We start from the raw sequence: 26,807 nt of genomic DNA, 5'->3' as shown, positions 1-26,807 counted from the left end.
ACACGATCGTTATTTCAGATCCCACCATAACACCAGTATCTATTTCAGAGAGGAGCGCTGAACTCTTGAGTTACGAGTAGAGGGGAACCTCCGCGCGGAAACACCGCCGCAGACCCGCGCCCTGCAGGTCGCCGCAGCGCACCGTGCAGCGCGGGCCGCCGCGGGCGGTCCGAGGACGCCGACCCGCGGAAGTGAGGTGAGAGGAGCGGGACGCCCCGGTAACCCCAGGGAGCTCACTGCCCGCGGGCCCCGCCCGCCCTACCGGCACCCCTGCCCAGGCTGTGCCGCGGCCGGCGGCGCACACGTACCTCCGGCGGTACCGGGGGAGGGAGGACGCTCACGAAGGTCCTGCGATAGTTGCGGCACGGGCACCGGCACCTGAGACCCAGCAGAACGGTTACCTGCCGCCATTAAGAGCAGCTCGCCCCGCCCACCTTCTCCCGGCGGGAAGCGCGCGCTCCGGCTGGCGTCACCGCGGAAGCGCGGCGGCGATTGGCTGAGCGGGCACGGAGGGAGCCCCGCTCCGCCCTGCGCGAACAGACCGCAGACAATGGGGGCTGAGCACACGCGCCCGCCCCGCCCCCTCTCGCGGCCCCTCCCGCCCCGTCTCTCTGCGCAGGCGCGCAGGCACGCACGCACAGGCACGCGCGCACGGGCGCCCCGGCCGCCCCTCCCCCGCCCGGCCGTGACATCGCCGCCGCCGCCGCCGCGCCCCGGCCGCCCGCGCCGCCCCGCCCCCGCCGCGGGACACGCCGAGGGACACGCCCGCCGCTCCCGACGCCCAGCAGGCCCCGGGGGACGAGCCCCGGCCCCGCGCACCCGGACCTCTTCCCTAGGTGAGCGGTGAGGGATCGGGGATAGGCCCCACCGCCAGGGCGGGCGGGCGGCGGTTTAACGGTCGTGCGGCTGAGGGGAGCGGCGCGCGGCGGGCGGCAGCGCCCTACGGCCTGGTCCTGTCCTCTGTCGCCCGCCCCTGCCGGGCTGGGCCGCTGGGGCCCGGCCCGGCTCCGAGCCCGCTGCGAGGCGGCGGCGGCGGAGGCGGCGGCGGCGGCGGGGGGGGCTTTTGTTCGCCGTCACCTTGGCGGCACGGCGCAGCGCGGCGCCCGCCGGCCATCGCTCCATGCCTGGCGGCGGGGGGACGCTGCGGAGAAGCGCCCCCGGCCCTGCCCCGCTGGGCGCCGGCTGCGGCGCCGGGCCCCGCGCTCGCCTGTCCCCCGGCCGGCCTCACGCCTCGCCTCCCGGGGGCCCCCGGAGCCGTCCGGGTTTGCGCGCGGGCGGGATGCCGCTCCCTGGCCTGGCTTGCGCTGCAGAGCCGACCTCAGCTTCCCATCGCGGCCCGGCGACACCTCCTCTTCTTTTACCCGTCGGTACTGCGGTGGCATCGCTGGCTGCAAGATCTCTCCCAGCTCTGCGGACCTCGCCTTCTCTGCCGCCTCCTTCCCCAGCCGCAACCTGAGCTTCCCTGTTTTCACATGTAATATGGCTGAAGTTGTTGCGAGCACCTTTTATTCTGCAGATCTGGATGCCTCGAGTAGATTTTCTCCGGGCTTCCCTCACTTGTCTTCCAAGCTGAGCTCGATGTGCTCTCCTTAGCCTTGGAGGGCTAAAGCAGAGGTCATTGCAGTCCCAGCCTGAGCACACAGAAGCGTCCCCACCACAAAGCTCTTAAATCCCTTGGTTAGTGAGGTGACCCTGGATCTTGAGCTTCCTGCCAAGTACCGCTCTGTGAAAGAACTAACGCAGTAGAGAGTGACCAAATATGAGATTATTGTTTGGTTTCAACCAGAAAGACTTAGTCGGCCATATAGGTTTTGTTATTGTGGCCTTCCGTGTGGGTTTGGCAGTTCCCGAACCCTCTGTTGTATCCTAGGCATTTCAAGTGTTCTGCTTTGCTACAGAAAGAAGCGTAAAGATACCCAAGATATTTTTGAACTGCTAAGAAGTAGGGTAAGTTATTTTGCTCTGTGCTCAGTCCTTGTGCAGGTAGGCTACTTATACGCAACCTGTATGTATAAAGCCAGCGCAGTATTGTTTGGTCTGTAATGGAATAGAGGAATACGAGGGGAAAGATACCCTCTCTCAGTAAGCATTTATTTTTTGGTAGAAAGCACTCTCTGCTGTCTCAGATATCTCAGGTTTTTTTCTTCTTTTCTGTTACGGACACTTTTAATTAGGGACTAGTAGCAAAATGAAGATCAGTGACCGCCTTACAAGAAATGGTTGCTCTGCAGCAGAGGCCATGCCGTCCTGCTCAGTGCTGTGCGGCAGGCTTCACGTGAAGTAATATAGAGGAGGCGCTGCTATGTACACCCGAGTTCCTGAGGGTAGGATAGCTCTATTATCATAGCACCTAGGGGCTGTCAGCTTGCATTCTGAGCCGAGGTGTTGGTACTGACAAACTGGTATAGCTTCTGTTAATTCATCATTAACGAGGCGTTCTGTATTCATTGTGATTCTAAGTATGCCTACAGGGCCATACCTGCCCTAGGAAAGCCTTTTCATTCTTAAGGATTCCTTCTTGTTGTGGACTCTGGTAGCTTGGGTCTAAGAGACTAATCTTGGTTTACCATTTGAAATGCTCTTGTAATGTTCTAATTGGCAGATGCGGGCTCAACATGTGGGATTATGATCTGGATTTTATAATTTTTTCCATTAGCAGAATGTCTGTGATAGCCAGCTTAAGCTGAAGAGGAAACAGAAGGAGCTGACCATCCAGGCTACTTATCTGCTGGTGTCCTTATGAATAAAATGTTTTACTTTCTGGAACTGAAGTTTAAAAGGATACATCTATGGTCACACTTAAGGAATATTTTAGAGTGCTAAAAATATGCTGAGGAAATACAGCATCTTAATGCACAGTGTTGATTTTGAGTCTGCCTTCTTACTGGAGCAGTTGTGACACTGGATGTCATTTCTTTTGAGGCTATTTGACAAATGAAGAACTGCATTGCAACTCAAGGAACATGTGAAAAGATTAATATGTCAGAGTAGTAGGTATATCGGATGAGGTACCAGAAGAAAGGGACTGAACCTGGCTTTGGATGATGACGGAGGGATGGAGAGAGATGCAGTGGCTTCCCCAGAACAGGGGTGCCATTAGCCGCAGTTGCTATTGTTATTGCTATTTGGGTGGGCGTCATCTCTTTTGCATAGTGCAGCTTAACTGCCCAGAAGATGCTCCCCTATAGTGGTCATGCCCCTAAAATACAGGGTGCTACTAAGGTCCTCTCAAAAAAAAAAAAAAACCAAAACAAAAAAACAACACCCAAACAAAAAACTGCTTGCGTGCTGTGCCTTGGGGCTCAGCCAATTGCGTTTGTAGCAGATTAGGTAAAGGAGATCATAAAGTAAAGGGATTCTGGTAGATTATACAGGTTTGCTGGCCCTTACTGCAGATGGCGGATGATCTGAGTGCTTACCTCGCAAAGCACTCAAGAGAAAAGGTGGTTTCAGTACCGATCTGGGTTGTTTGGGACTTTCGATTGCTCTTTCAGTATTTTTTCACTTCAGTCGATGCTTATTTTACTTTACCATGGACTACTCGCCAGCCATTGCTGCAGGGCTGTATTACAGGTGCCCTGGCTTGTGCCACTGGACTGTGAGTTGCCATTCGGTTTTTTTAGCTTTATTCAAGGTGCAGGTGCTCACACAATGTGTTGCAGAGGCGGGATCTCGGAGTCAGCCTTATGGATCGCGGTAGCAGGCACCCTCCTGAAGGCGTTATTTGTTCGTCTACAATTGGAAATGCTGTTTAGAAGTGATAATCTGGATTTAGGAGAAACCTGTCCAAGATTGTGAAAGCTGCTTTCCCCTTCCCTTTTGTTCTCCCTCTGCTCCTGTGGTTTGGAAGAGGCACGGTGTCCCTCGTGGCTTTGCCTAGCGTGCTCCCTGTGTGGGGAGCATCCTTCTAAGTTGCAAGATCATTTTGCCCAATTTTGGTTTTGGTGTAAGTGGTATATTCAAATCTGATCAGCAGCTTGGGCACGAGTTGCCAACTTGTGGATTTAAGAACAAGCCACACTGTTGCAAATTTATGTAAAACTAGAGCTCGATGACTGTGCGCCTTTAGTCATGAACAAATTGTTCTGTGGAAGAATTGTGCAGAGGACGAAATTTGCTTATCAATAAAACAAAATATTTTACTTGCACATAATTTTTTAGGAGAACAAATGGTGAAGCCTGTGTCTCCCTCGCAGACCTTAAAAGTTTGTCTTGATGGAGGTTACCGTCACGTGCACAAGACACTTTCTCAAGCTCCTGTCAGAACTTAGTTAAGCTTTTTTTTTTTTTTTTTTTTTTTATTAAGTAAAATTGGTGAAGCAGCCACACAGCGTCACTGTCGTTGGTCTGTCTTGGAACAGGATGGAGGTGGCTTTGAACTGTCTCTTTTGGCAAAACCAGAGACTTTGTGCGAAAGGCCAAAGCATGTTCTCTGGATACCTGAATTTGAGCACGTACGCCACCGTTCTGCAGCTAAATCGTCACCTCAGGTAACTGAACGCCTTGCCACAGATGCCTAGTCACACTTCCTTTCTCTACAGGATAAGGGAAATAATAATGAGAAAGCTTACATATATTTTAGGGGAAAAAAGGCTTCTGTAATATAAGAGCTGCTTATTGAGCAAGGTGCATGCCAGTGAACATTTTGACTGGTCAGTGCACAGTGGCCTTCAGTACATCATCAGAAACAAATTGCTGCTGCCCTCCTGTGCAAAGTGATGGGTGAAAGGTTGGGTTTGTTTAGGTTAGGGGTTTTTTATATATATAGTTGAGAAAGTGACCAAAACAGTTTAATAAATACCATTTTATGTATGAAGATGATTACAGGCTGAGTGAATTTCCATGCTATTCATTCAGTGCGGACTTGAGAAATTATTATAGCAGTTGGTTCCCAAATAGTTCAGCATAACTGTCCTAACATGAGCTGTATCTCCTCCTTTTAGCCCTTAACAGTTTCATCTTCTTGCAGAGGCTAACTTCTTAGTTTATTTGTCGCGGCTGGCATTTGTTATCCTGGGCTATCGAAAGCTGGTTTTTGCAGAGCTGAGGAAAGCCTGTAACAATCTTGTACCACAATGGAACAGAATGTAGCTGGGATATTGTCACAAAGTGGAACGAATGTTACCATTTATTTCAGCACTGTCCTGCAGTTGTGCTTGATGTTGCTCTTCTGAGGAAAATAGCCTTTCTGCTTTTGTGCATTTGCTTATCTTTGCACGCAAATAACAAATAATTGCCTTCTGTGCTAACTCTCCCATTGTTTTTGTTTTATTGAAAGAAGTGACCGTGGAAATAACTCCAGATAGGAACGTGGTTGTTTGAGGTAACGGTGACAACCTTATCCACTCCCTCCTGTAGGTTTATGTTGTTTTTAAGTTGTTATGAACTTGAGTCACATTGATTACAGGTGCAAGAAGCCTTGGGCTGGCACCTGTGCGTCTTCTGTCTGTTTTGGAGTCTGGTCCCTTACCTCTGCGCCTTGCCTGCACAAGAAAGAGATGCCGTGCTTTGTTTAGTCCCCCAGCTTGCAAGTCTGTTATGAAATATATCACGTGGCTGCCGGTTCTCCTTGGTTCAAGAATGCGCTGCAAATCCAGCACCCCCTCTTCCTAGCAGAGGAATCAGAAGTACTGAATACGGTGGAAATGAATTCTTGTCAATTAATCGTTATGTCAGCTTGATGTAGGCAGAATTACCTGTGGATGAGTGGCGATTGCATGGGTATTCGTGTTACCCTCTCCGTGTAGCTTATGGCTTTTATCAGTGCACATAATGGAGGGGGGTTCTTCAGCGATACAGTGGCACCATAACAAAACTAGCAGATAAATTTATTTTACTTTTGCTGTTTGCCATCTCAGTTTCAGTTTTTCGTTCCTGGCTAGTATGTACATGAGTGCCTCGAGCGACAAGTTCTCATTAAGACACTTTCCCAATGGCTGCTCAGGCTGATCTGAGGATGTGGCTCATTTTATCCAAGTGAGGAGAGTGCTCGGATCCTTCTATCTTAGCTGTTATTCCTTGACTTTTGAGTATGTACCGACAAAAAACGGAAAAACAGCTTTTATAGAGCTTTTATATGTGGCTTCCAGTAGTGCCTGGTAAAATATGGAGAAACTGTTCTTTTTAAGTTTGGACTACTTAAATTGTTGACGTCAATGCGTTGGGTTTTGGCTTAAATTTCACTGGTGCCTTTACCTCCACACCCCTCGGGCCCAATAAGGCTCGGGTCCTTGACTTTTAAGGAGGTGCTGTACTAATTGGGACACATGGAGATTTTAATCTTTTTTAAACCTGGTTTCATGGCACCCATGTTGATAGCAAGTATACCTGCATTTTTATTTTACTGCCTTTTAATGACTCACATGCCCGAACAGTTCATTAAGCCTCTGCTACCCCTATTGAGATCTCTGAAGAAATAATGAAAGGAAACAATACTGAAACAGGTGAAGAATTGTACTGATACATCCTGTAAAATACTGTGATTCTGTGGTATAAATCAATAGTGCTGCCGCTTGAGATAGGGACAGAGGTGAACCGTGCTCATCTCTGAGCATGTAAACCGACCTCTCTTTCAAGTCGTTAGGGAAGAATTGGCTGTGCGTGATCATCGTGTACTTGCCTTTCTCAGATTTTCTGAAAGGTTTCGGCAGCCTTTCCTGAAATAGCACGGCTTCCAATGAAGAAAAGATCTAGTGTGATACAGATCTGATGTAGTGTAATGACTTGTCACAGATTATTATGTTTTGTACCCAGAGGCATTTTCAGTGTTCCTTGTGGTATGCCAGCAATTTGTTAACATACGTACTTTGCTTATTGCTATATTCATAAGAATATGTTCTGGCTATGATCTGCTTTTTAATAGGTTCTTTAAAAAAAAAAATTGTGATGAAGCTCTGTCCTTGTGTATTCTCACTAGTGCTTGCCGTGAGGATTGTATCGTCAATTTTGTGCTCCTCATCTGCTTGTGGGGCAGGGGAGCAAAAAAAGAGAATAGTCTCACCTGTAGAAGCTGAGGTCCTTGTTCTTTCAAGGTTGGTTTCTAAGTAAAGTTTGCATGTGTGTGCCATTGCTGTAGAATAAGTCATGTTAGGAAGATCCCCAAATCGTTCAGATTTGGTTTCTTTGGGGGTTCCCACTTTGAACATGCACAGGGCTCAGGCCTTTGATGTCCCATAGTATTCCCGACGTTTGGTTTGGGGTCTGGTTATCGAAATTACTTCCCCTGGTGCCTTCCCATGTGTCACAACTAATACTGTGTTTTGGACTCTTGGAAAGTTACAATAAAAATTTCAGATAATCCTACAATCAAATTTCTGATTTCTTATCTCCAAGTTGAAAACGTCTGGTTTTGGGCTTTGCCTGCTGCCTTGCCTGCAAGTTTTTGAGACCGTTGCTTCACATGTGATTCCTAGCTAACTGTATTTGGCAACAGTTCTTTGTACGGTCTTGTGGCTTGGATTGCTGGGTTGAGATTGTTTTGGCAGTCCCTTGAGCGTAAGTTATTTGAGCCAAGCACTTGAGCTTTTTTCTTCAGAGTTCCTGTTTGATGCAGGTTCTGACATGTTTGTGGCACCATCCCTGTGTACATTTTACTTTTATTACAGGCCTTTCTTGAGCCGAGGTTAATGCCCCAGTTTTACCTCATGTGCTTTATGTCCTGTCCAGCTGTAATTGCCAACAGCCCTTTGTATTGGCCCTTGGCTTGGATTGATGGGTCGCCATTATTTTGGTAAGAATACAAAAATCTTATCATAGGATTATCTCCCAAGTTGGAAACTTGGCATTTTGACTTGGTCTTCTTTGCCTGCTGCCTTGCCTACTCATTTGTTTTTTTGAGAAAGGAGATCAAGCTTTCTTTAGAGAACCGGAGGAAATCTCCTGATTGCAGACTCTGATATTAATGAGTGAGTTCAGTCTTCCTGACATGAGCTGGGAAAAGCGACATGTTGGGTGCTGGCAAGCCAGCAAAAAGGCTTCCAGAGCGCTGAAGGTCATTTTATAATACGATGATCTGCAAGACAGTATGGATGGGTAGGAGCATAACAAGTAAAGCTAAGAACTGTTGGAAGCAGGGGGAATTATAGGTTGGCTAGTTTCTCCTTGGTCCCCAGGAAGGCTTGTAAGGCAAGTCCTCCTCAGAGTTGCATTCAGATCCATGAAAGACAAGAAGTGTTTGGAAGAACGAGCATGGGTTTACCAAGGGTGAGTTATAACTGACCAACTATCTTGCCATCTGCGGTGACACAAATGGCTCAGTGGGTGAGGGAAGTGCAGTAGGTGTGGCTTCCGTAAGGCCTTGAGTTTATGTACTATCTTTGGAGCCAGACTGGACAGATAACCTATGAGGTGGCTGGGGAGCTGTCTGGACAGCCAGCATCAAAAGGTTGTGGTGAGCGATAGGAAGTCTAGCTGGTAGCTGGCTGCTTGCGGGGTTTCTTTGGGAGCAATACTGGGTTTTGGTGTTGGATCCTTGGGGCTTTTTTTAAGCACCTGTTCAGTAAGGGTCTTTGTTTCCATTGTTCCCTCTTCCTCAAAGTCACACATGAATTGACTGAAATCTTTGTACTCAGAGGAGTTGGGGGAGGGTGTCCTGAATTGGTGGAGTAGTTCTGTGTGAATTAAGTTCCTGTTCACATAATTGTTTCAATTCTAATCTCATTATGCTCATCTTTTTATGGGAAGTTGTGGTATATAGGGCTGTCTTCAAACTAACATGACTGTTTTTAATTACAGCGTTTGACACTGTGTACCAAAGAAATGGTGATGGAGAAGCCAAGTCCCCTGCTCGTAGGGCGGGAGTTCGTGAGACAGTACTACACTCTGCTAAATAAAGCTCCTGACTTCTTGCACAGGTAACACTTTCACCCACAATGTGACTAACGTTTTCGAACAGAAGTGTTCATTATAAATCAGATAAAGGTTAATTTCTGAGTGTGGGAGGAAATGGACGTGGCTAACTTTTGGGCTCCTGGAAAACTACTTCATCTTACTGAAAACTCCATAGGCTCTAGAACCAAGTGTGATCGTACAGAGGTATGGCATGCTATCAAGGTATTTCCTGTGTGGAAAAGCGAGCTGCTTCTCAGCTGATAAAACGGTTATGTGGACGTGTTCCAGAAACACTTTTCTAAAAAGGCAGAAAAGGAAAGGAAAGAAAATGGCAGAGGAAGCACTTGCATTTAGTACCTAAGTCAAGCATGTTTCAGCATACCATATTTTGCATTGCCTCTGAGAGGTTTTTATCCAGAATGTGATTGGAGATTTAAGTATAAATGTTATGGCCTGGGCAAGGTAGGTGGAAAATACAGTAGGGTTTTTTTTAACCTGTGCCCCCTATTTAGGTGGTACTCTGAATGCGTTTCTTCCTTCTTCCCCCCCTGCTTTTTTTTTTTCTTCCTTCTTTTTCTGGTTTTGAGTGCCTACATACAGCTAGTCGCTGAAGATTTTGCTTATCCGCATTTGGACTTAGAGCAGCATGGACTTGTAGTAGATAAAGGTGAAAGTAGCTTTGCCAGTGTACAAAACAGAAAAAAAGCAGTCACTGCTTGGGTTGGTCTTGTCTCAGAACTTGACCTAGGTTGATGGTGAAAGACCGGACTGTTTGATTGAGCACAAGTTAGCGCTCTCAGATGGCTTACTGAGGAATTCAGTCTTATGAATAATGCCTCTTTTCATCTGTAGCTTTGAGGTATGGAAAATGAATGGTATCATTTTTTACTTAAATCACCGAACTGCTCTGGAACCATGTTGTTTCTATGTTTAAATCTATTTTAAGGTGTCTGAGCAGTGTAATCCAGGCTTTCCTAGTCTATGTTTAGTAAACTAACAGAAGTTAACAGCAGGATTTTTAGCAACTGCAGAATTTTTACTTGCCCTCAAAACTTGAGCAAATGAGTCACATCAGATCAACAACTGGACGAGTATGTCCATGTAACACATCGATACCCTATACACAAACTGACAGCGCTCTCTGACCCGAGCGCTGCATTCCTTAGGCGCATATCATGCCTCGGTGTTTTCCCCTGGTGGTCTCAGAAGGGAGCCCTTGCCTTGGAGTCAGCTTCAGAGGCATGTCTAGGCGCGTCTGTCAGCACTTAGCATCTTGTTGGTATCCGTAACTATCCATTGCCTGTAAAGGTCAGGCAGTTGAAATTCTTTGATGAGACTTAGAAAAGGTGTGACTATATCAGTTTTGCAAGGCAACAGTTATGTTGTAAGCAATTGAAGCAATACAAATCCTGATATCGGAACAGCAGGGTCATTTTTGAATGATAGAAAAGGTCAAGTTAGTAAGACAAGTTTCTTGTGAAGCGTGCTGTCATTTTGCTCTGAAACCCAGAAATTCTTTGCATAGAGACAGGGAAGAGTTTATAAGGGACACAAAGGCCATGCCTCACAGCTTAATACCAAATGCAGGCGGAGGATTATATCTGTTCTACAGTGAGATTGCCTTTTCCTTTTGTAGTGTGTATTTTCAATGGCAGTTGAACTGTATATTGGGGTAAGTCACCCATGCCTCAAACTTGCGGTTGAAAATAGTCTTTGATTTTGCTCGTAAGAGCATTTGCCTGTAATGATAGTGACTGTAACCTTGGCAGGATTTGGAGCGGGGCAGGCGGGGGTGTATTTTGATTTAAGAAGCAAAATACTGTCAGTATGTTTTTCCTCCCTAACTTGTTCAGTCAAAGAAGAGCAGCCAGCTGTTCCAGGTCTGCCTTCCCTCCTGCTTTCCCTTAGTATGGCAACATTACTTCCATTGCATCAATAACAGCACGTGCTATGGGAGCATTATGGGGCTGGTGTTCTGGTACAAAACTGGTGTTTCCAGATTGGGATGATAGGAAATTGGCAGAAGTGTACATGTGAGGAAAAATGGCATCTGTGGAGACATTTAGCCTGTTGAAGACGACTTTGGTGCTTTATAGGACGTGCTGGATATTACTCCCACCCTTCTAAAAATCAGGCTTTACTCGAAAAACTCTGAAATGCAGCTTTCCAAATGATGCTGTATGCATGGTACGTTGAGTGGGAACAGGGAGTTGTCCATAGATTTTACCTTCTTGCAGGAACTGTGTTTCCATCAAGGACTCTAGTCCAAAGGCTAATGTTACAGATTTTTTCTTTTATGAAGCAGAGGGGCTGTTGATGCCTGGCCGGTTAACTGTCTCCTGGAACAGCCCTGCTCAGGTCGGGGGAGCTGGATAGACACTCACAAGGCAAGCTCCCCTGGTGCAGGTGATACTTTGTGCTCACGAATACTCTGTCCCCTTGAAAGGTGGCGCAAGTGTCCCTAGCAATAGCATCTGTGAAATTTCTCTTAAATACCTTTGCACAGCAGTGGCCTAGAGGTTTTGATCTGTTTTGGTTGAACCATAGCTGATTCTTGAGCTGCTTGTGTGAAGTGTCTTCTAGCCCGTTTTAGTCTCTGCCACCGCTGTCCCTATTTTGGGGCTGCAGAGGTGGCTATTTTTTTCTAGTCAGGCTCAGATGTGGAGGACATTTGCCTTTCTGTTCTTTGGCCCCACCTTGTTTATGAGTGACATTCTTCTGAGAGGGCGTCCCATCTTCCCTCTTGCTGTTAGTCTGAACGGCAGCTTGCACACTGCCACAGAAAGATTTCGGTTTTCGTGCCTGCCTGATACTTGATGTGCTCCTTCTTGCAGCAGTAAGGGAGTCTGGACAGCAAGTGTTAAAGTCATTGGTTTATCATACTAGAAGCTTGAGAAGAGCACTGAGTATCCTGTTGCTAGTCGTTATTCAAAGCTTATCCAGGAGCTATGGGTAAGCAGAGATCAGTTGACCCTCTAATGGATGTTACTCAGTGTAGTTTGCATGCGTGTTGCACTTCAGGTGCATTTGTATGGCGTTGCTGGCCCCTTAACTGAAAGTCTGTAATTCCACATAACTGGGGACTTAACGGTTACTCCTTTTCTAATCCGCAGTTCCCACTTGTTAGGTTTTCTGCGTACCAAAGAGGTTGAACAGTTCCTTAAAAGCAAGTTAAAACTCTTGGTCCCCCCATGAAAGCACTTCGTAAGATACGCTGACTTTGGAATTTAGAGAGTAGAAAGATGTTTTCTTGTCTGCTTGTGTGATGCTTCAGCTGAACTTCTGTTTTCCCTTGCTGTTAGGAAGTGCTGGACCACGCTCAAAAACATGGTTATGCAGTTGGTGCCAAAGAAAACAATCTAATATTTCCCGGGCTATTTTCTGGATGTAGTGACAGGAGTTAAAATCTTGGGTCGGTCTTTTCAGGAAAGTAGAACTGGAAAGAGTTTCTAGGTTTAGTAGGATAAACCAAGAAATGGCAAATGTGGAAGTTCTAGTGTTTAATTCTGTATCTTAATGCTGACCCTCTGCATGGGCTTGTTTAACTGGAGAGATACGTTCTGCCTCCTTGCTAATCTGCGTGCCAGTGAGTTGATAGAAGTACGTAATGAAAATTTTATTTTATATATACAGTACAAGGGTGGATAATAATGGTATCTTGTAGAAGTAGGGCAAGTGTTAGCACTCACACCTCATGGCAAGCACTCCCAAGGCAAAGCATGCTTCAAAGTAAGAAAAGGTGTGATATGATGGTTTTGTCTGATCTACTCATTTAAATGTACAGAAAATAATAAGCATTTGTCACATGCTTTATAAACTGGCAGAATGAAAGTGCAAAAAGAGCTCTGAAATGGGAGAAAAATAATGGAAGCGAGTGTACGTATATTACATTTTAAAAATTTGAGCTTTTGCAATCCAGTCCAGCAGCTGGATCAAGATAGGGTTTTCCTTGCAGCGGTCGAGAGGTTTGTGTTATCTACAAGACCAAAACCACAACTGCTACTTGTTGGGTCACATAAATATGGAATATTAGCTTTGTGTCAAAAGTTGTACAGTGGAGGCTACTATAAGGGGTGATACAATTATTGTACGCAATGATGCAAATAACACAAGTTAAATACTGTTCACTGCCTAACTGTAAGAAGCATAGAGAGAATGCTGCTTTTGGGCTACCTCTAGTCCTGGATCCATTCCTTGGCGTGGTAGCAGTAAGGTGCAGTTTTGTTGGGCCTTCTGTCATTTGCTTCTTTTTTTTACACTTTTCTATTACTTTGGAGCTTTGTAATGAGCTCGCTTCTGAGAAAGCTGAAGTGTGAAACAAGAGCCGTATGTAGCAGAGAGACAGGATGGGTGGGGAGGTGGGTTGGCTGGGGAGACGAGGTATCACCACAGTCTGAATCCAAGGCAGAATTGCTCACTGCTGCCTAAGGCTTTGAAGAGAACAAGGGTTCAAAGGAGAGGCAGGCATGTTGTTGCTCCCTAGGCTAACGCCTTGGCTGGGTAGCACAGCTTTAACACAGGCGATGATTTTGACGTTGGGCAACCTTCAAGCCAAAATGGCCGCGTTGCTGAAAGGAAGCAAGTGAAAGGTTGAGGTTGATCTAGGAGCTTGCTACATATCTTGGGCAAACTGGAATACTGATTATTAAGCTTGTTTGTTCCTTTTTGGAGCCTGGGAAGTGGAAAATATATCTCAAACTGCTGTTTGTGCTAAAATTCCTGGTGCATTGAGCTCTACAACTTTTGGGTAAACTACTTCTTGGTTTCAGTTCTCTTTTTTCACTGCTGTGACTTTTACGTGTGTTCAATTGCAGGTTTTATGGCAGGAATTCTTCTTACGTCCATGGAGGACTGGATGCCAGTGGGAAACCACAAGAAGCAGTGTATGGTCAAGCTGTACGTATCAAAATCAGCCCTGTACTTCTCATTAATGTTCAGAACTTACTGGTATAAATCAGTCTTTTTCTTTACCAATTACTTGGACTTTCTTATCTGGTAAATAACGTACTGTGATACTGCCTCCTGTTCAGAGGCAGATAGGAATTTATTGGCTTGAATTTTTTGGTTGGATTGTTGCTGCTTTTACTGTGGGTTGTGTGTGATTCGTCAGCTTTGCATCTGGACTGCAGAAAATATATTTAGGATGAGGAAAAAAACCAAGAGGACCTGTGACGCTTGTGCTATTGATTTTTGTTATTTCAGTTAGAAGTGGTTCCTTGGGAAGGGAACTTTGATCTTTGCGAGTTTCACGGAATTCTGTATGTTACAAATTCTTCTGTGAGTGGAGTTTTCTTAAAGTAGGAGATAACTTTTGAAGAAGTGAATTAAGTCCAGGAAACACAAGTTTTCACTTTGGTTGTAGCTCTTTATCAGAATAAGGTCTGACACCTAGGGGCATCTGTGCACGTGGTAGCCACATCTTTGAGCAGTGTGGCTTTTAGCCCAGGGCAGGTTTGGTTTCTTCTCCTTTCACTGGCAGAACCTGATCTGGCAGCACAAAAATCTTGGCAGTGCAGATGTTGCCCCCTCCTGAGATGTTTGGGTACTTTGTGGAGGTGTAGAAGGTTGGGGTTTTTTGTTTGGGGGGTGATGGGTTTTTTTAAACACAAGGTAAATCCTGTCCCTCCCACAGGCCGTTTAAAACTATGAGAGTCTCAAAATAGGTCATATGTTGTAACACAGCTGGAAAAATTGGATAGCAAGTTGTACGCTGTTTGACTACTCTGAGAAGTACTTCAATCCTGGTAGAAGACTTTGGAATAAAATTTAGATGAGCTTAGGTAGACTGTTCTCGGTGAAAGACGCTTCTTGGTTCCCATATTTACCTTTTGACCTTCAGTGGAGTGCTTTTTTGTGTTAGTTTGGTCTCAGGTATTTAAAAGGTGTAAAGCTCTGTACAAAACTCAGCGTAGCTGAAATTGAACTCTCTATTCCTAGGAGATACACAAGAAAGTGATGTCATTACAGTTCAGCGAATGCCACACCAAGATTCGTCATGTGGATGCTCATGCTACCCTGAGCGATGGGGTGGTTGTGCAAGTAATGGGAGAGCTGTCAAACAACGGGCAGCCCATGAGGAAGTTCATGCAGACTTTTGTGCTTGCTCCAGAAGTAAGTATATGTAAGATTGTGTTTAACTTCAAATAACGACCACAGAAACCTGACCTGTAGCTACAATTTGTCATACTGGGGAAAAAAATACGATCTGGCTTTTAGAGCTTGGCCTGGAGGCTATCATTTCATGTGCCACAGTATGTGAGTGTGGAGAAACAAGTGTATTGGACCCATCCTGAGCTGTTTAATTTTCTTAGACTTGAAGTACTGGAGCAATAATACAAAGCAAATTGGATCTTGCATTTGGGAGCTGCTATTGGCACTAATAAAAAAAAAATGTTCAGCTCTGCAGATCAAGTCTCTAGTGTAGTTCTGCACTTCCTTCAAGTCTGCTGGCAAATGTGAGCATGGATTGATGCTGCGCAAGTTACTGCTCGAGTTTAGCTCTTAGCAGGAGCAGAGCTTGTAAGGGTAAAGGGTGTCCTGTGTTCTTTCCAATTCTTTCCTCCCACTTCATCACAAACTATTGTGTGGTTGGTGATTAATGTTTTAGAGTCATGTAGAATTTCTTTGGTGTTTCCCTATGCAATGCTGTGAGCATACAGTCACCCCATGAAAGTTCATTCTGGTTTTTTACTGTAAAGTTTTTGTAATAGGGAAAATTCAAATTCCTTCATGAAGCTGAGGGACTTGGTGTTTAGTTAGAATCTGTGGTTGCAGTGGCTTAGCAAAATTGATTTTTTTCTGCTTGAAACTTCCTTTTTCAGTTGGGCGAAAGTTACCATCAGTTGTTTGCTTAGAGTAGACGTAGCACTTGGAAAGGGCTTCAGTGAAATAGTCCTATTCCACAATGTTTTTGTGTATCTATCTCTAATCCATCCTGGCTGTTGACTGCTAATACACCCTCTATGCAAATAAATGCATGTTGCTCTTTTACAGGGTTCTGTTCCAAACAAGTTCTATGTCCATAATGATATCTTCAGATATGAAGATGAAGTATTTGGGGATTCAGAAGGAGAACTTGACGAAGGTGAGAAGAACTGTACATGCAGAGTTTGTCTTGTTCTTGCTCCTGTACCCAGAGGAGGTGGAAAGACGCAAACTGTATCGCGTTCTCATGGAGCATAGTCATTTGGGAGGGGGCTGAGGCAGGGTGTATAGGCTATGTTGCTGAACTATCTGCTGGTCCAAAACATTCTGTAAAATGAAGGTTGTATAGTAGTACCTTATTCCTTGAAGGGCTGAGCTGGCACAGGATGGGTGAGGCTTGGCAGAGAAAGGAAATAATGAGCGTTCTTACTTTTGCTGCCACTAGTTTCATCAGGAAGACTTGATTTCTCTGAGCAGTCGAATCTTTAGGTGAAGTGATTGAAGAAAAAATCTAATCGGCTTTCAAATATGACATGTAGTTCACTTTATCATCATCACATTCAGTAATTCATTTCTGTTCAGGGGCTGAACTTGACCTGGGTATTTTTTTTTCCCCCTCTGTTCACCAAGGCAAAGCAAATCAGAGTACAGCCAGAATGTACGTCCGTGTGTTTGCTGGACAATTTCTGTGATTTTTTTCATCTCAGTTCTGTGGAACAAAGCATCTTAGGCAATCATCCTTGGTTTTGAGGTTAATCTTCTTAGTTTTCGGTACTGAGATTTATGAGCTAGTAGTGCAATCTTTCTCTTCTACTGCCTCCACATGAAAAGCATCTGCTGCTTTAAAAGACCCTCGAAGCCTCCTGCCAGAACTTCCTAGCAGCAGTATGTCTCTAGTTTCTCCTTTTTGTGAAAACGGCAAGAAACAAAGCCTCTTGAACAAGTGGAAGGATCTTCTGTCTTTACTGGCAGCTGATTTTGCCTTATTTTGTTGATGAAGCTTTGTTTTGATTACTACTAGTTTAATATGCTTTTATTTTAAGTGCTGCTTTGTGTAGGCTTGCAGAGATGTTGAAGGAAGTTTTTTGTTTTGTGTCAGAGTCTGAGGAAGAGGTGGAAGAGGAGCAGGAGGAAAGACAACCATCACCTGAACCCGTGCAAGAGAATGCAAGCAGTACTTACTATGAAAACCATCCTGTAACGTAAGAAGTCCATTTTATTATATGAAGGGTTTTTGGTTTTGTTTTTTTTTTTTTAATAGAAATAACAGAATTGCCATGGCTTTGGATTCTGGATGTGATTTAACAGGTAGTTCAGGAAAATACGGTTAACTTGATACGATCTCTGTTAGGCTGACGTTATCTTACTTTGAAACATGGCTTCTTGAATGGAGAGGAAGTAAGGGATGTTCTTACGTTTGTTAGTTACTTTCACTTCTGATTTCAAATGTGAGGTGAAAAGGTAGCAACCGTGTTTGTGTACAGACTCAATGGAGCCTTTGTTATATAAACGTGTAACAGCGAGTTGATACGTTGTAATTTATGTGAACAGATGGGTTAACAAAGGGGTGGTTAATGATGTTTTACTCCTCAAATTTGGATAGGGCTTGAAACTGAGAGGAAGGTCTACTTTTTGAGAAGTTGCTGTACAGCTGTATTGGAAGAATAGGTCTGTCCTGAGCATCCTGAAATCTAAACGAGATTCAAGAAAAAGGTTTCTTTACGTTTCTATAAGAAAAATACATTTTATTTGAAAGAACCAAACAAACCCCACACGCACACAGACAACACCCAAACCCTGTGGTTTTTTTGAAACATAGGAATGCCTTTTAAAGGGCCGGAACTGACTTTCTGGTTTCCTTGTTAAAAAACGAAAATAAAACCACCCCACATTTACAACATCACTAGATGATGTCTGTTAAGTGCGTCAGTGATAACGTTAAACCCTGGTCACATCATGCTTTTCATGAGAGGGGAGTCTGGTGAAATTCTGGCAGTGACTTGCTCAAGATAATGCAGGAAGTTTTTGACTCCTAAAAGCGTTATGTCAGGTCTTGTTTTGGGGTTTCTCTGCCAGTTGGAAAGAAGTTGTAAAGGCAGCATTCATCAGATAGTCACTTAGGCAGATGCTAACCTGTGGCAGGAGCTGCGCCGGCAGAAGTATTTGGATTTTGGTAAGCTTTTGGGGTGGCTGAAGAGAGAAGTGAAGAACTTCGGATCCCTTGCATTTCAAACACACAGGGTAGAGAAGAAGTTGCTGTGACTTTCAGTAAACAAGACTCACAGCTCCTTTGGTAACAAACTTGTATGGCATTTTTGTAAATAAGCTGCAAGTTTCATTCCAAAATTGGCTTCGTTTATGTGTATGGCCTAAACTTCCATTGGTCTCTGACTGTGCTTCTGTTCTTTTAGGAGCAGCAGTTCTTGGGTTTAGCACCTATTCCTTAAAGGTTTTACATGTCTGTGATTTTCAGATTCTCTGCAGAGAATTGTAAATTATGTCTTTGCTTCAGCAGGAGTAAAATCTGGCTTCGTATGCAACTACAGGGGTGCAGCACAACTTCTCACAGTATTATATATGTAGGTGCCATATGGTAGCAATTGGAAACAGAATGATCTTTTCAATACCAGCCATTACCGTAGCATAGCTTATAAAAAGTCATAAAATACAAAGCAATCGATAAACTGCTTAAAATGCATTTGATTATTGTAGCAATGGGATAGAGGAGGCGCTGGAAGAATCGTCTCATGAACCTGAGCCGGAATTGGAATCTGAAACAAAAACTGAGGAGCTGAAAGCTGAAGTAGAAGAAAAGACCCTTGAGGAGCTAGAAGAGAAGTCTCCATCTCCACCTCCTGTAGAACCTGTTTCACTACCACAAGAACCACCAAAGGTTAGTTAAAAGTCATATCTGTGCTTCTAGGCGCAGATGGTGAACCAGACGATTTGGTTTTAAACTTAGCCTTTTTGAGTGGTCAAGCCGGTACCTCTTTTCAGTGTCACACTGTATGAACGGCTAGACTTGAACCTTGACCTTGTAAAAACACAAAGTTTCACTAAAAAGGAAAGAATGTAATTTTTCAGTGCTGCTTAAGTCATCTATCATAAATTTAATGCTTTGCCCGTAAAGTGTGCGTGTGTGGTTTTATGCATGTGTAAACCTTTTTAAATGTGGAGTTAACATATGTTAAGAAAACATCTCAAGCTACCGTCAACAAAAACCTCATACAATGGGAACCACTGCTCTTCCTTGAAAAAAAACATAATGCATTGACACTTGCAAAATTGCTGGCACTAGAGGTTCAAAATCGATACAGGGGCACTGACTGTCTCCCTTAGAGGTAGGATGCCCGATCCTAAAAACCACCGTGCGCACCATGCGTCATCTGGTATGGTTACACTGAGGTAGTTTGAAAGAGATGGGAGGAACCAGTGAAAGCTGGAGAGAGGTCATTTTCTAGCTCCAGTGTCTCCCGTATTTTTTTTTCCAATCCCTTCTCTCTTTTCTGTTTTTACTTCTAACTTCTGGCATCACTTTCTTTCTTTGTGCAGAAGACACTTAACACTACAGGGTTTTCAGTCCTAGGTTTGGTTACATCACAGAAAGCAGTGATTGGGGGATGCTGAGGGAACTGGGCTCACTCGGGTAGTGATAGCGGGCACAGTACACACTTGCTCCACACCGTTGGAGTCCACAGACAGCTAGAACTGCAATTCCTTCTGTATCTTCGTTGTAATGCTTGCACAACAATTATTTAATAGTCAGATATGAACCGAAAGTGTATTTTCAGCAGACGAGTTTCCCTGTAGGAATGTCAGTGCTTTGCCATGATGAGTAGCCTAGGTTTGTTGCATTTCCTGCAGGCTTTCTCTTGGGCTTCAGTGACCAGTAAAAACCTGCCTCCTAGTGGTACTGTTTCTTCCTCTGGAATTCCACCCCATGTTAAAGCACCGGTCTCACAGGTAACCCATCTGTGAACACCTTGGATTGTCTCATTACTTCTGCAAACTGCTTCAGTTTTTAAAATTAACAGATCAATTTGTTTGACTGAAATTGCACAAATTAATTGTGTCTTAAATGTTAATGCACTCACCTTCTTGTCGCAAGCGCAGGCACGTACACGTAACAGGTGTAACTTTGGGTGATGGTGATGTTAAAATCTGTTCATGTGGAAAGAGGAAATCCCTACTGAATTTTCTTTGACGTATCTTAATGGGATATGCTTTGGTTTACAAGGGGGAAGAAAAAAAAAAAAACAAACATAAAACCAACTCACCACAAAGTGGTAGTTTTCTAAAGCATGTTTGAAAGGGGTATTTCATTGGCAGAAGTGCCCTGGCAGTAAAAAGGCATAGCACCATTTCTGAGAAGGTGCAAGACTGCCTTGTAAGGCTAATGTCTACAGAAGCGTGCTGGATTTCATTATCCGTTAATGATTAACTTGTCGCAGAACCCTGTACCAACTTATGACTGTGTGAGGAATGGAAGGATTCACATTTCCTTGCCGGGACAATGCCATCTTCCCATTCCTAGGCTGAACGGGTGAGGAGGGGAAAGAGGAAAAAAGTTCAAAAGTTCAACTGGGTGATAGCTCACATCCTGCACGTGCCAAGCTAGTGTCAGATAGTGTGAGGTGGTCTGAGACTCTCAATTCAGCTGCTTCCACGTGTATAAAAATCCCTAAAAATAGAAAACGTGTGCTTTAACCTTTTCTGCTGACACTGCGTACCAAAGCACTGTATGGTGTGGTAGCTCGTGTCCAACCTTTTCCAAAGACTGCACTTTTCAGCAGAGTGACCAGGTTATTGCAGCTGTTGGTTTTGCACGGGTTTCTTCATTTTTTACTGACAGAGAGACGCCTGTCTAGGATTGCCATTCAGCCAAATGCATGTTTAAAAAGAGAACAGGAAAAAAAAATGACAGAAGAACAACACCTTGTATGCTGTTGCTTCGGGTCTGACAGGGCTGTCATGAAAATCAGATAACAGCTATGTAATAAGTTGGGAAGCCTGTCTGTCTCCATCAGTTTCAACAGAGCTTTGAGCACTAGGTGGTACCTGAACTGTAAAAACTGTGTTTGTTCTAGTATGGAATAGATTTTCCTCATGCAAAACCAAGATTGACTTTGATTTATTTGTGGAAGAGAGGGTGGATTTTTGTAATACGACTGCAAAAATCATATAAAATTATCTGTACAAGAGAGCAGAATACAGCTTATAGATGTCCCCTTAAACTCTTTTGTGTTGCCTCTGCAGCTTGTCATGCTTTCTGTCTTTTAGATGACTTTTGCTGTGGTTTTGTCTTTAAGTTATTCTGTATGGAAGTTTCTCAACAATACAGAAGAGGCAAGAATTTCAACTCTCAGCTCTTCTGGAGACAGAATTAGTCAGTTCGTAGCTCCTTTTCTTGCACACTTTTCAGACATGGGATACAGAAAGCTGGTAGAAAAGGCACTTGAACAGTTTCTGCAAGGGGTTACAGATCAGTAGCAGCCTTTTCCTGTTCTTTTGGATCCAGTAATGGCAGATATTGTGCATGTAAACGAGGACAGTAGATTGCACTAGTGGGCGGGTGGCTCCTTTGGGATGCTGTTCTAGCCAGCATCAGCGATGTTACAAAGCAGCTGTGACTGGCCTTCTCATTCGTTTCTCGGCATCACTCCTGTTTTTCCCCCATCTTTTATCAAGTCAAAAATATAGCCTCTGTAGTATTAACTCAGAACCCCTCCAAGGACTGCACACGTACTGTTTTGGATATAAACCAGTTGCTGTTTGTTTACAGCTGTGGACTTAAACAAGTCAGCGTTTCTGGCTCTTTTTCTTCTTCTGGGTGATTAGAAATCAACCCGCCTACACTGATAAATCGGGCCTTCTCTTTGTAGCATGTTCGGATATTCTGACCTCCCGTTTGCATTAGCACATCAGCTGTTGCAGGGGTGCCAGAGGGGCGGAGGCAGGCAGGGTGCCCCCTGGCTTTGTCTTCCGGCTTGGAAGTAGGGGGTTTGGGGAACTCTCTCACCACCTTAAATCTGTTCAGACTCTGGATAGACAGTCTTCTATAACCTATGGCGCCTTTGCGGAAGTGATTGATGAGTGCCTTTAGTAAATTGTGTGGTGCACATTTACCTCAGAGACAGTGCGGTAGCTATCTGAGGTATGCATCTAGCCTAGCTACTGGAATTCAGGTGAGATATGTGGGGTTTCTTCTTTTGTTTCATGTGAAGTGTGGTTTCTTGTTTGCTTGCTTGGCTAGTTGATTGTTTGCATGCATGCATTTTGATTGTGGCAGGCATCTCACTCTAGGGAAACTTTTAAGCCTTGTAAGATATCAAAAATAGAGTTGTACCAGCCTTTGGAGCCATCTGTTGCCTTTTTCCTTCTCTCCCATCCTCCCCTATTTTGGGGGGTTGTTCAGTCCCAAAGTCGGTGAGTAAAGGCTGACTTGTGACTGGTTTTGCTGGCATTGCCAGTAACATTGCTGTAGCAGGGAGAGGTCCCTTTCCCTCCATGTGTGAGCTCCTGAAGAGAAGAGGCGTCACCTTTTCCTCAATTGTTCTCAAAGCTCCATTAGGCTGAGGTTTGTGGCATACTTTACTCCTGGGCCGAGAGGGCTCCTTTAGTCGTTGTCTTGCAATCTTTATTCTGTGCCTTTCAGTCCACTTTGTGTGCTCTCTGTGAAATGAGAGTTGCAATTAAGCTGCTGCTTGGGCTGTAAGTGGCTGCCCTTAATAGGCATCTTGTGATGCTGCCAATAATTGCAGTGATTTGGGGGAGCGCAGTTTTGCGCAAGCGCTTTCCTCCTCAGGCAGCTCTGTAAAAAGGGATGGTGCTGATTAAAAAGCTACTAATGAGATTGGTTGTTTGTTGTTTGGGTAGGCAGAGAGTAGTTGTGTCGTAGATGAGAAGTCCAGCGAAATGCAAAGCAAGCGGGTGAAAGGTAACTGTTAGTTGGAATTTAATAGGAGGACATCAGTGACTTAGCAAGTCTTTGCCAGGGTCGAGAGGAGTGTTTAAGCCTGATGGCCATAAGTATCGAAGAAATGGGGGTCTGAGGGTATTGAGTTTCACTTTTGAGGCATAATTTATAATGCAGTAAAGAGATGGCAGGGGAGCTCCAGTGACCCATGACGAGATATAATGAAAAGAGATTTAACAGGAAGGCTGATTTTTCTAGCTTATTTTTGGAATTGAAAAAACAATCCTAAGAGGCTTGGAAGGACAAGCTAATGCCTAGCTGGGTAAAGCACGAGTGACAGGAGGGCAGAAACGTTTATTTGGTGTGTAACACCTGCATGTTTGATGTAAAATACAGTCATTTTACCCCTGTGGGGACTCTCTGGCTGGAACCATCAGTAGTCTTGAGTCCTCAAAGGAAAGTAAGCAAGATGTTTAGTATGAACTACTTGTCCACAGCAGTGTGGGCCTATATCCGTTGTCCTTGTGTTAAATCTCCCTCAGAATTCCTTCTTAGTGTTCTTCTTTATGCTCCTATGGGTAATTTTGTTATTCTAAGATAAGAATGGAGCACAGCAGCAGCTGCTGGACTGTCGTACCAAAAACGGAATTTAAAAAATGTTGGAAATTGCTTCAGTCACCAACAGGCTGCATAGAAATATTTTTTTATTTTTCTGTCTTTTTGTCTCTATTTATCTTAAAAAGCACTATTTGCTTGCAAAAAAAGAAAATGGAGTAGGTGTTCTGGTTCCTGACAATATGAAAGCTGTACCTTGAGCATCACAGTCTTGACATCAGGAAAGCTGAAGAATATCCTCAGGGGGTAGTCTGTAGAAAATGTCATTTCAGGTGGCTTTATTGCATCAGCCATACTCATTACACTTCTGAGGGCTTTTGGTTTGTTCTCCTCTTTCTTTTTGGTAGCTTCCATATAGTTGTTCTGCACTCGAGGAAAAGAATCCCTCAGGGACTCAGAAACAAAATCTCATTTGTCCATCTCTTCACGTTCATGTCGGGCTGCCTCCTAATCTGTGAGGTCTGAGCTTCGCACGAGGATCTATAATCTATGTGGGGTTTTTAGCCAGGTCGAGGGATTCTTTAATAATGGAGCATTGGGGTCTCAATGCCTGGTCAGACATGGAAAATTCACCTTAGCCATGTTTTGGGAGACGCTCTGATTGAGAGATGTTTGCTTTGCACCTTTTAGCAGAGATAACTGAACACTGCAGTCCTGGATTGGTACAGAGGAATTATAGAGGTGAAAAAATGTATTCCCAAACACATTGAAATGGATGTATATCTTCTGGAGTTAGTTTTGCGCATGCCACTTATCTGTGTCTCGTGTTGTGGGTTTTTTTGTTTTGCTGAGTTCTGGGGTTTGTTTCTTCTTTTTTTTATTGGGCTGGTGTTTAATAATGCGTGTTCTCCTGTTTCAGCCGAGAGTTGAAACTAAACCCGAAGCTCAGTCTCAACCTCCCCGTGTACGTGAACAGCGGCCCAGGGAAAGACCGGGTTTTCCACCCCGAGGACCTCGACCAGGTAACGTGGATCAGCTTGTGTGTCTGCTTGGGACTATTTAATGAGAGGCGTCTCCTTGACGGGTCTTGTCTGTACCTGTATTGTGTTTGGCTGATGATGACCTGTCTGCTCCTGCTGCCTTCAACCAGAAATGGGGGGATACGATTTGGAGCCCAAGCTGGTGATGACTTGTTGCGAAGATCTGGCATTATTTCCAAGCTTCTGTTTTGTTGAAACATTTTTTAGCAGTCAAGCCACTTGCTTATACGCTTGAGTGCTTTTCGTGTGGCTTGATGCAGTTCTGAAAAGCTGGTAGGGAAATCTGATATTTTTTTTTTTTTCCCCATGTTCTCTAATTTTGCTGAACCTTGGAAGTGAGAGCTCTACATACCTGTTGTTGCTCTTTGTTTTGGAAGAAAACCTTCCCCCCGTGTCAGCCTCAGTCAGTTAATAATTTCATACATATGTTTCCATCTTGTGTAATTGTCTAAAATACCATTCTCAGTTTCGCTGCCTCATGTTTGTCTTCATTTAGGAGCAGCCAGCTCTCTGCGTTTTCTTACTCACACAGAGTATCCAAGCCTGTAGGATGGTCTGGCTAGAAAACATGCACATCACTTGACGGTTGTCAGGAGTGATGTTGAGAGCCGAAAGCCTTCTGAGCTGCTTTCATCAGTCCAGCGTGGTCGCTTGGCAAACCTCTGCGCGGCACTGGGCAAAAGCTAGTCAAAGGCCCAGAGTTACAGGACGTTGATCAGTTTGTCGTCTTCCCTAAGTCACGAGTTCTAAGGCGTGGGGTGGTATTTGCGATTATCCTGCAGTGGTAGTGTAAAGCTGGCAGGAGCTGGCAGAGCGCTGCCTGCAGAAGTGGTTAAGACTCAGCGGCTGTAAGCGTCTCCACCAACTCCAGCTAAAATTGGTTCTAATGAAGGTTTTCAGTAAGTGCCTGCCAAACGGTGGTACAGATTGGGCTTGAAAGTGCTGTCGGCTTTGATCGCTGCAAGTATATCTCCTCTCGGGGACAACACTGAAACTGAAAAGGATTTAAGGCAGCGAGAAAGAGCCATGATGTCTGTTACAGGCTAACATTTCTTGGTTTTATGACATGTCATCTGCAACAGGGAGCAAAAGCTGCAACTTGTGGCTTAAATCAAGTTGCAAGCCTGCATTTCTGCTACTCTTGGATGTAATGTGAGTCACGCAGAAAACGCGTAACAGAGCCCGAGTCTTTTAATTCTGCTCTTACACTGCGGGGTAGTAAAGGCAGGGGAGAAAAGGCTGAAATCTCAGTTGACCAAATGGTGGTCAGCCCTAACATCTTGTTTTCAAAGGAGGTCCATGGGCCCTTTTATGTGCTTAAGGAAACCTTTCAAAGGAGCTAGCAAGCTGGCTGTGAATGGGCTTGTAGGGGAAGCTGAGGAAGGGGTACATGCCTGCATAATACTTCAGGGACAAGAGGGATAGCGGTGTCTTGCTGTCACGCTGCACGTCAGGTAATGATTTAGTAGGGAGATACTGGGAAAGATTTTACCTTTCATGCTGCTAAGCATGCTAGTACTTTGGTCGATCGGGAGAGACCATGAGGAACTCTCACATGTATTTGGGACCAAATGGTGGAAGATGAAAGCCAGAAGAGGTCACTGACAAACATTGTTTTTAACATGAGTGCCACAGTAAGCATACCGTTGTTGTGCTAAGGAATTGATGAAGAGGGGACTTAAATCCAAATCTTTTTAAAAGAATGTTTTAATAGGTAAAGAGCTGCTCTTCAGTATAATGTTTTAAGATAAAAGAAGAACCTCTTAAACAAACTTGCCCAGTATGCCGGATGTTTTAGTTAGCATGGATTTACTTAACCCAACCAGGGAAACCAGACAAAAAGAAAACAAATAGCCTGTGGTATTATGCCGAAATTGTCAGGACTGTGTAAAGAGGAAGATAGTCTCCTCCCCGCTGTGTCACCCACTCAAGAGTTGAAGGTACAGAATTGTTTCAGTGAACGTGCTTGGTGCAGTTCGTGGTTGTGTTCATCTGAATCTACGCACGTCTTCTCACCTCAGTGGTTCTTCCTTCTTCTTTTTGTTGACAACAGGGAGAGGAGACATGGAACAGAATGAGTCAGATAATCGTCGAATAATTCGCTATCCAGACAGCCACCAGCTCTTCGTTGGGAACTTGCCACATGATATCGATGAGAGTGAACTGAAAGAGTTCTTCATGAGTAAGTAGCAATTTCAGCTGTAGAGACTAAGAAAAAAAACTGTGTGGAAAAGTCACGTACCGTTCACTTAGGGCCACACAGAGCAACTTTTACTTGCTGTAACGCTACAGGTGTTGTCTGGAGCAAGCGGAGGGGGGGGTAGAGCTGGCACTGGGGTTTTTGGTAACGTGGCTTTTCCCTTATGTTTTCCCAGGCTTCGGAAACGTGGTAGAACTTCGCATAAATACTAAAGGAGTGGGAGGAAAACTGCCTAATTTTGGTTTCGTGGTATTTGACGATTCTGAGCCGGTGCAGCGAATTTTAGTTGCAAAAGTAAGTATTGGCCTTGAGTAGCCTTCAAAGGAGGGATTGAATGCCTTAA

At 44.6% G+C, this 26,807-nt stretch overlaps 1 protein-coding gene across 3 annotated transcripts in view; it reads left to right on the top strand.

Moving 5' to 3' along the window:
* The window catches only part of G3BP2 (G3BP stress granule assembly factor 2), a 28,302-nt gene continuing 1,495 nt past the window's right edge, over positions 1-26,807 (top strand). Inside the window, exons 1-11 of one of the 3 annotated variants that reach the window (XM_075089917.1) lie at positions 1-196; positions 8,734-8,852; positions 13,644-13,725; positions 14,767-14,940; positions 15,823-15,913; positions 16,853-16,955; positions 18,466-18,646; positions 19,618-19,716; positions 24,144-24,246; positions 26,318-26,446; positions 26,640-26,758. In XM_075089917.1, coding sequence (XP_074946018.1) covers positions 8,758-8,852; positions 13,644-13,725; positions 14,767-14,940; positions 15,823-15,913; positions 16,853-16,955; positions 18,466-18,646; positions 19,618-19,716; positions 24,144-24,246; positions 26,318-26,446; positions 26,640-26,758 — 1,176 coding nt within the window. In that variant the 5' untranslated portion in view covers positions 1-196; positions 8,734-8,757. Of the gene's footprint in view, positions 197-677; positions 837-8,733; positions 8,853-13,643; positions 13,726-14,766; positions 14,941-15,822; positions 15,914-16,852; positions 16,956-18,465; positions 18,647-19,617; positions 19,717-24,143; positions 24,247-26,317; positions 26,447-26,639; positions 26,759-26,807 lie in introns of those variants that run through there. The other 2 variants (XM_075089916.1, XM_075089918.1) reach the window with 2 other exon arrangements.

The sequence above is a fragment of the Phalacrocorax aristotelis genome, chromosome 4 (assembly GCF_949628215.1).
Source record: "Phalacrocorax aristotelis chromosome 4, bGulAri2.1, whole genome shotgun sequence".
Classification (NCBI taxonomy): Eukaryota; Metazoa; Chordata; class Aves; order Suliformes; family Phalacrocoracidae; genus Phalacrocorax; species Phalacrocorax aristotelis.
The sequence above is the reverse complement of the archived record's forward strand: the minus strand, read 5'-3'. Positions and strand labels throughout refer to the sequence as shown.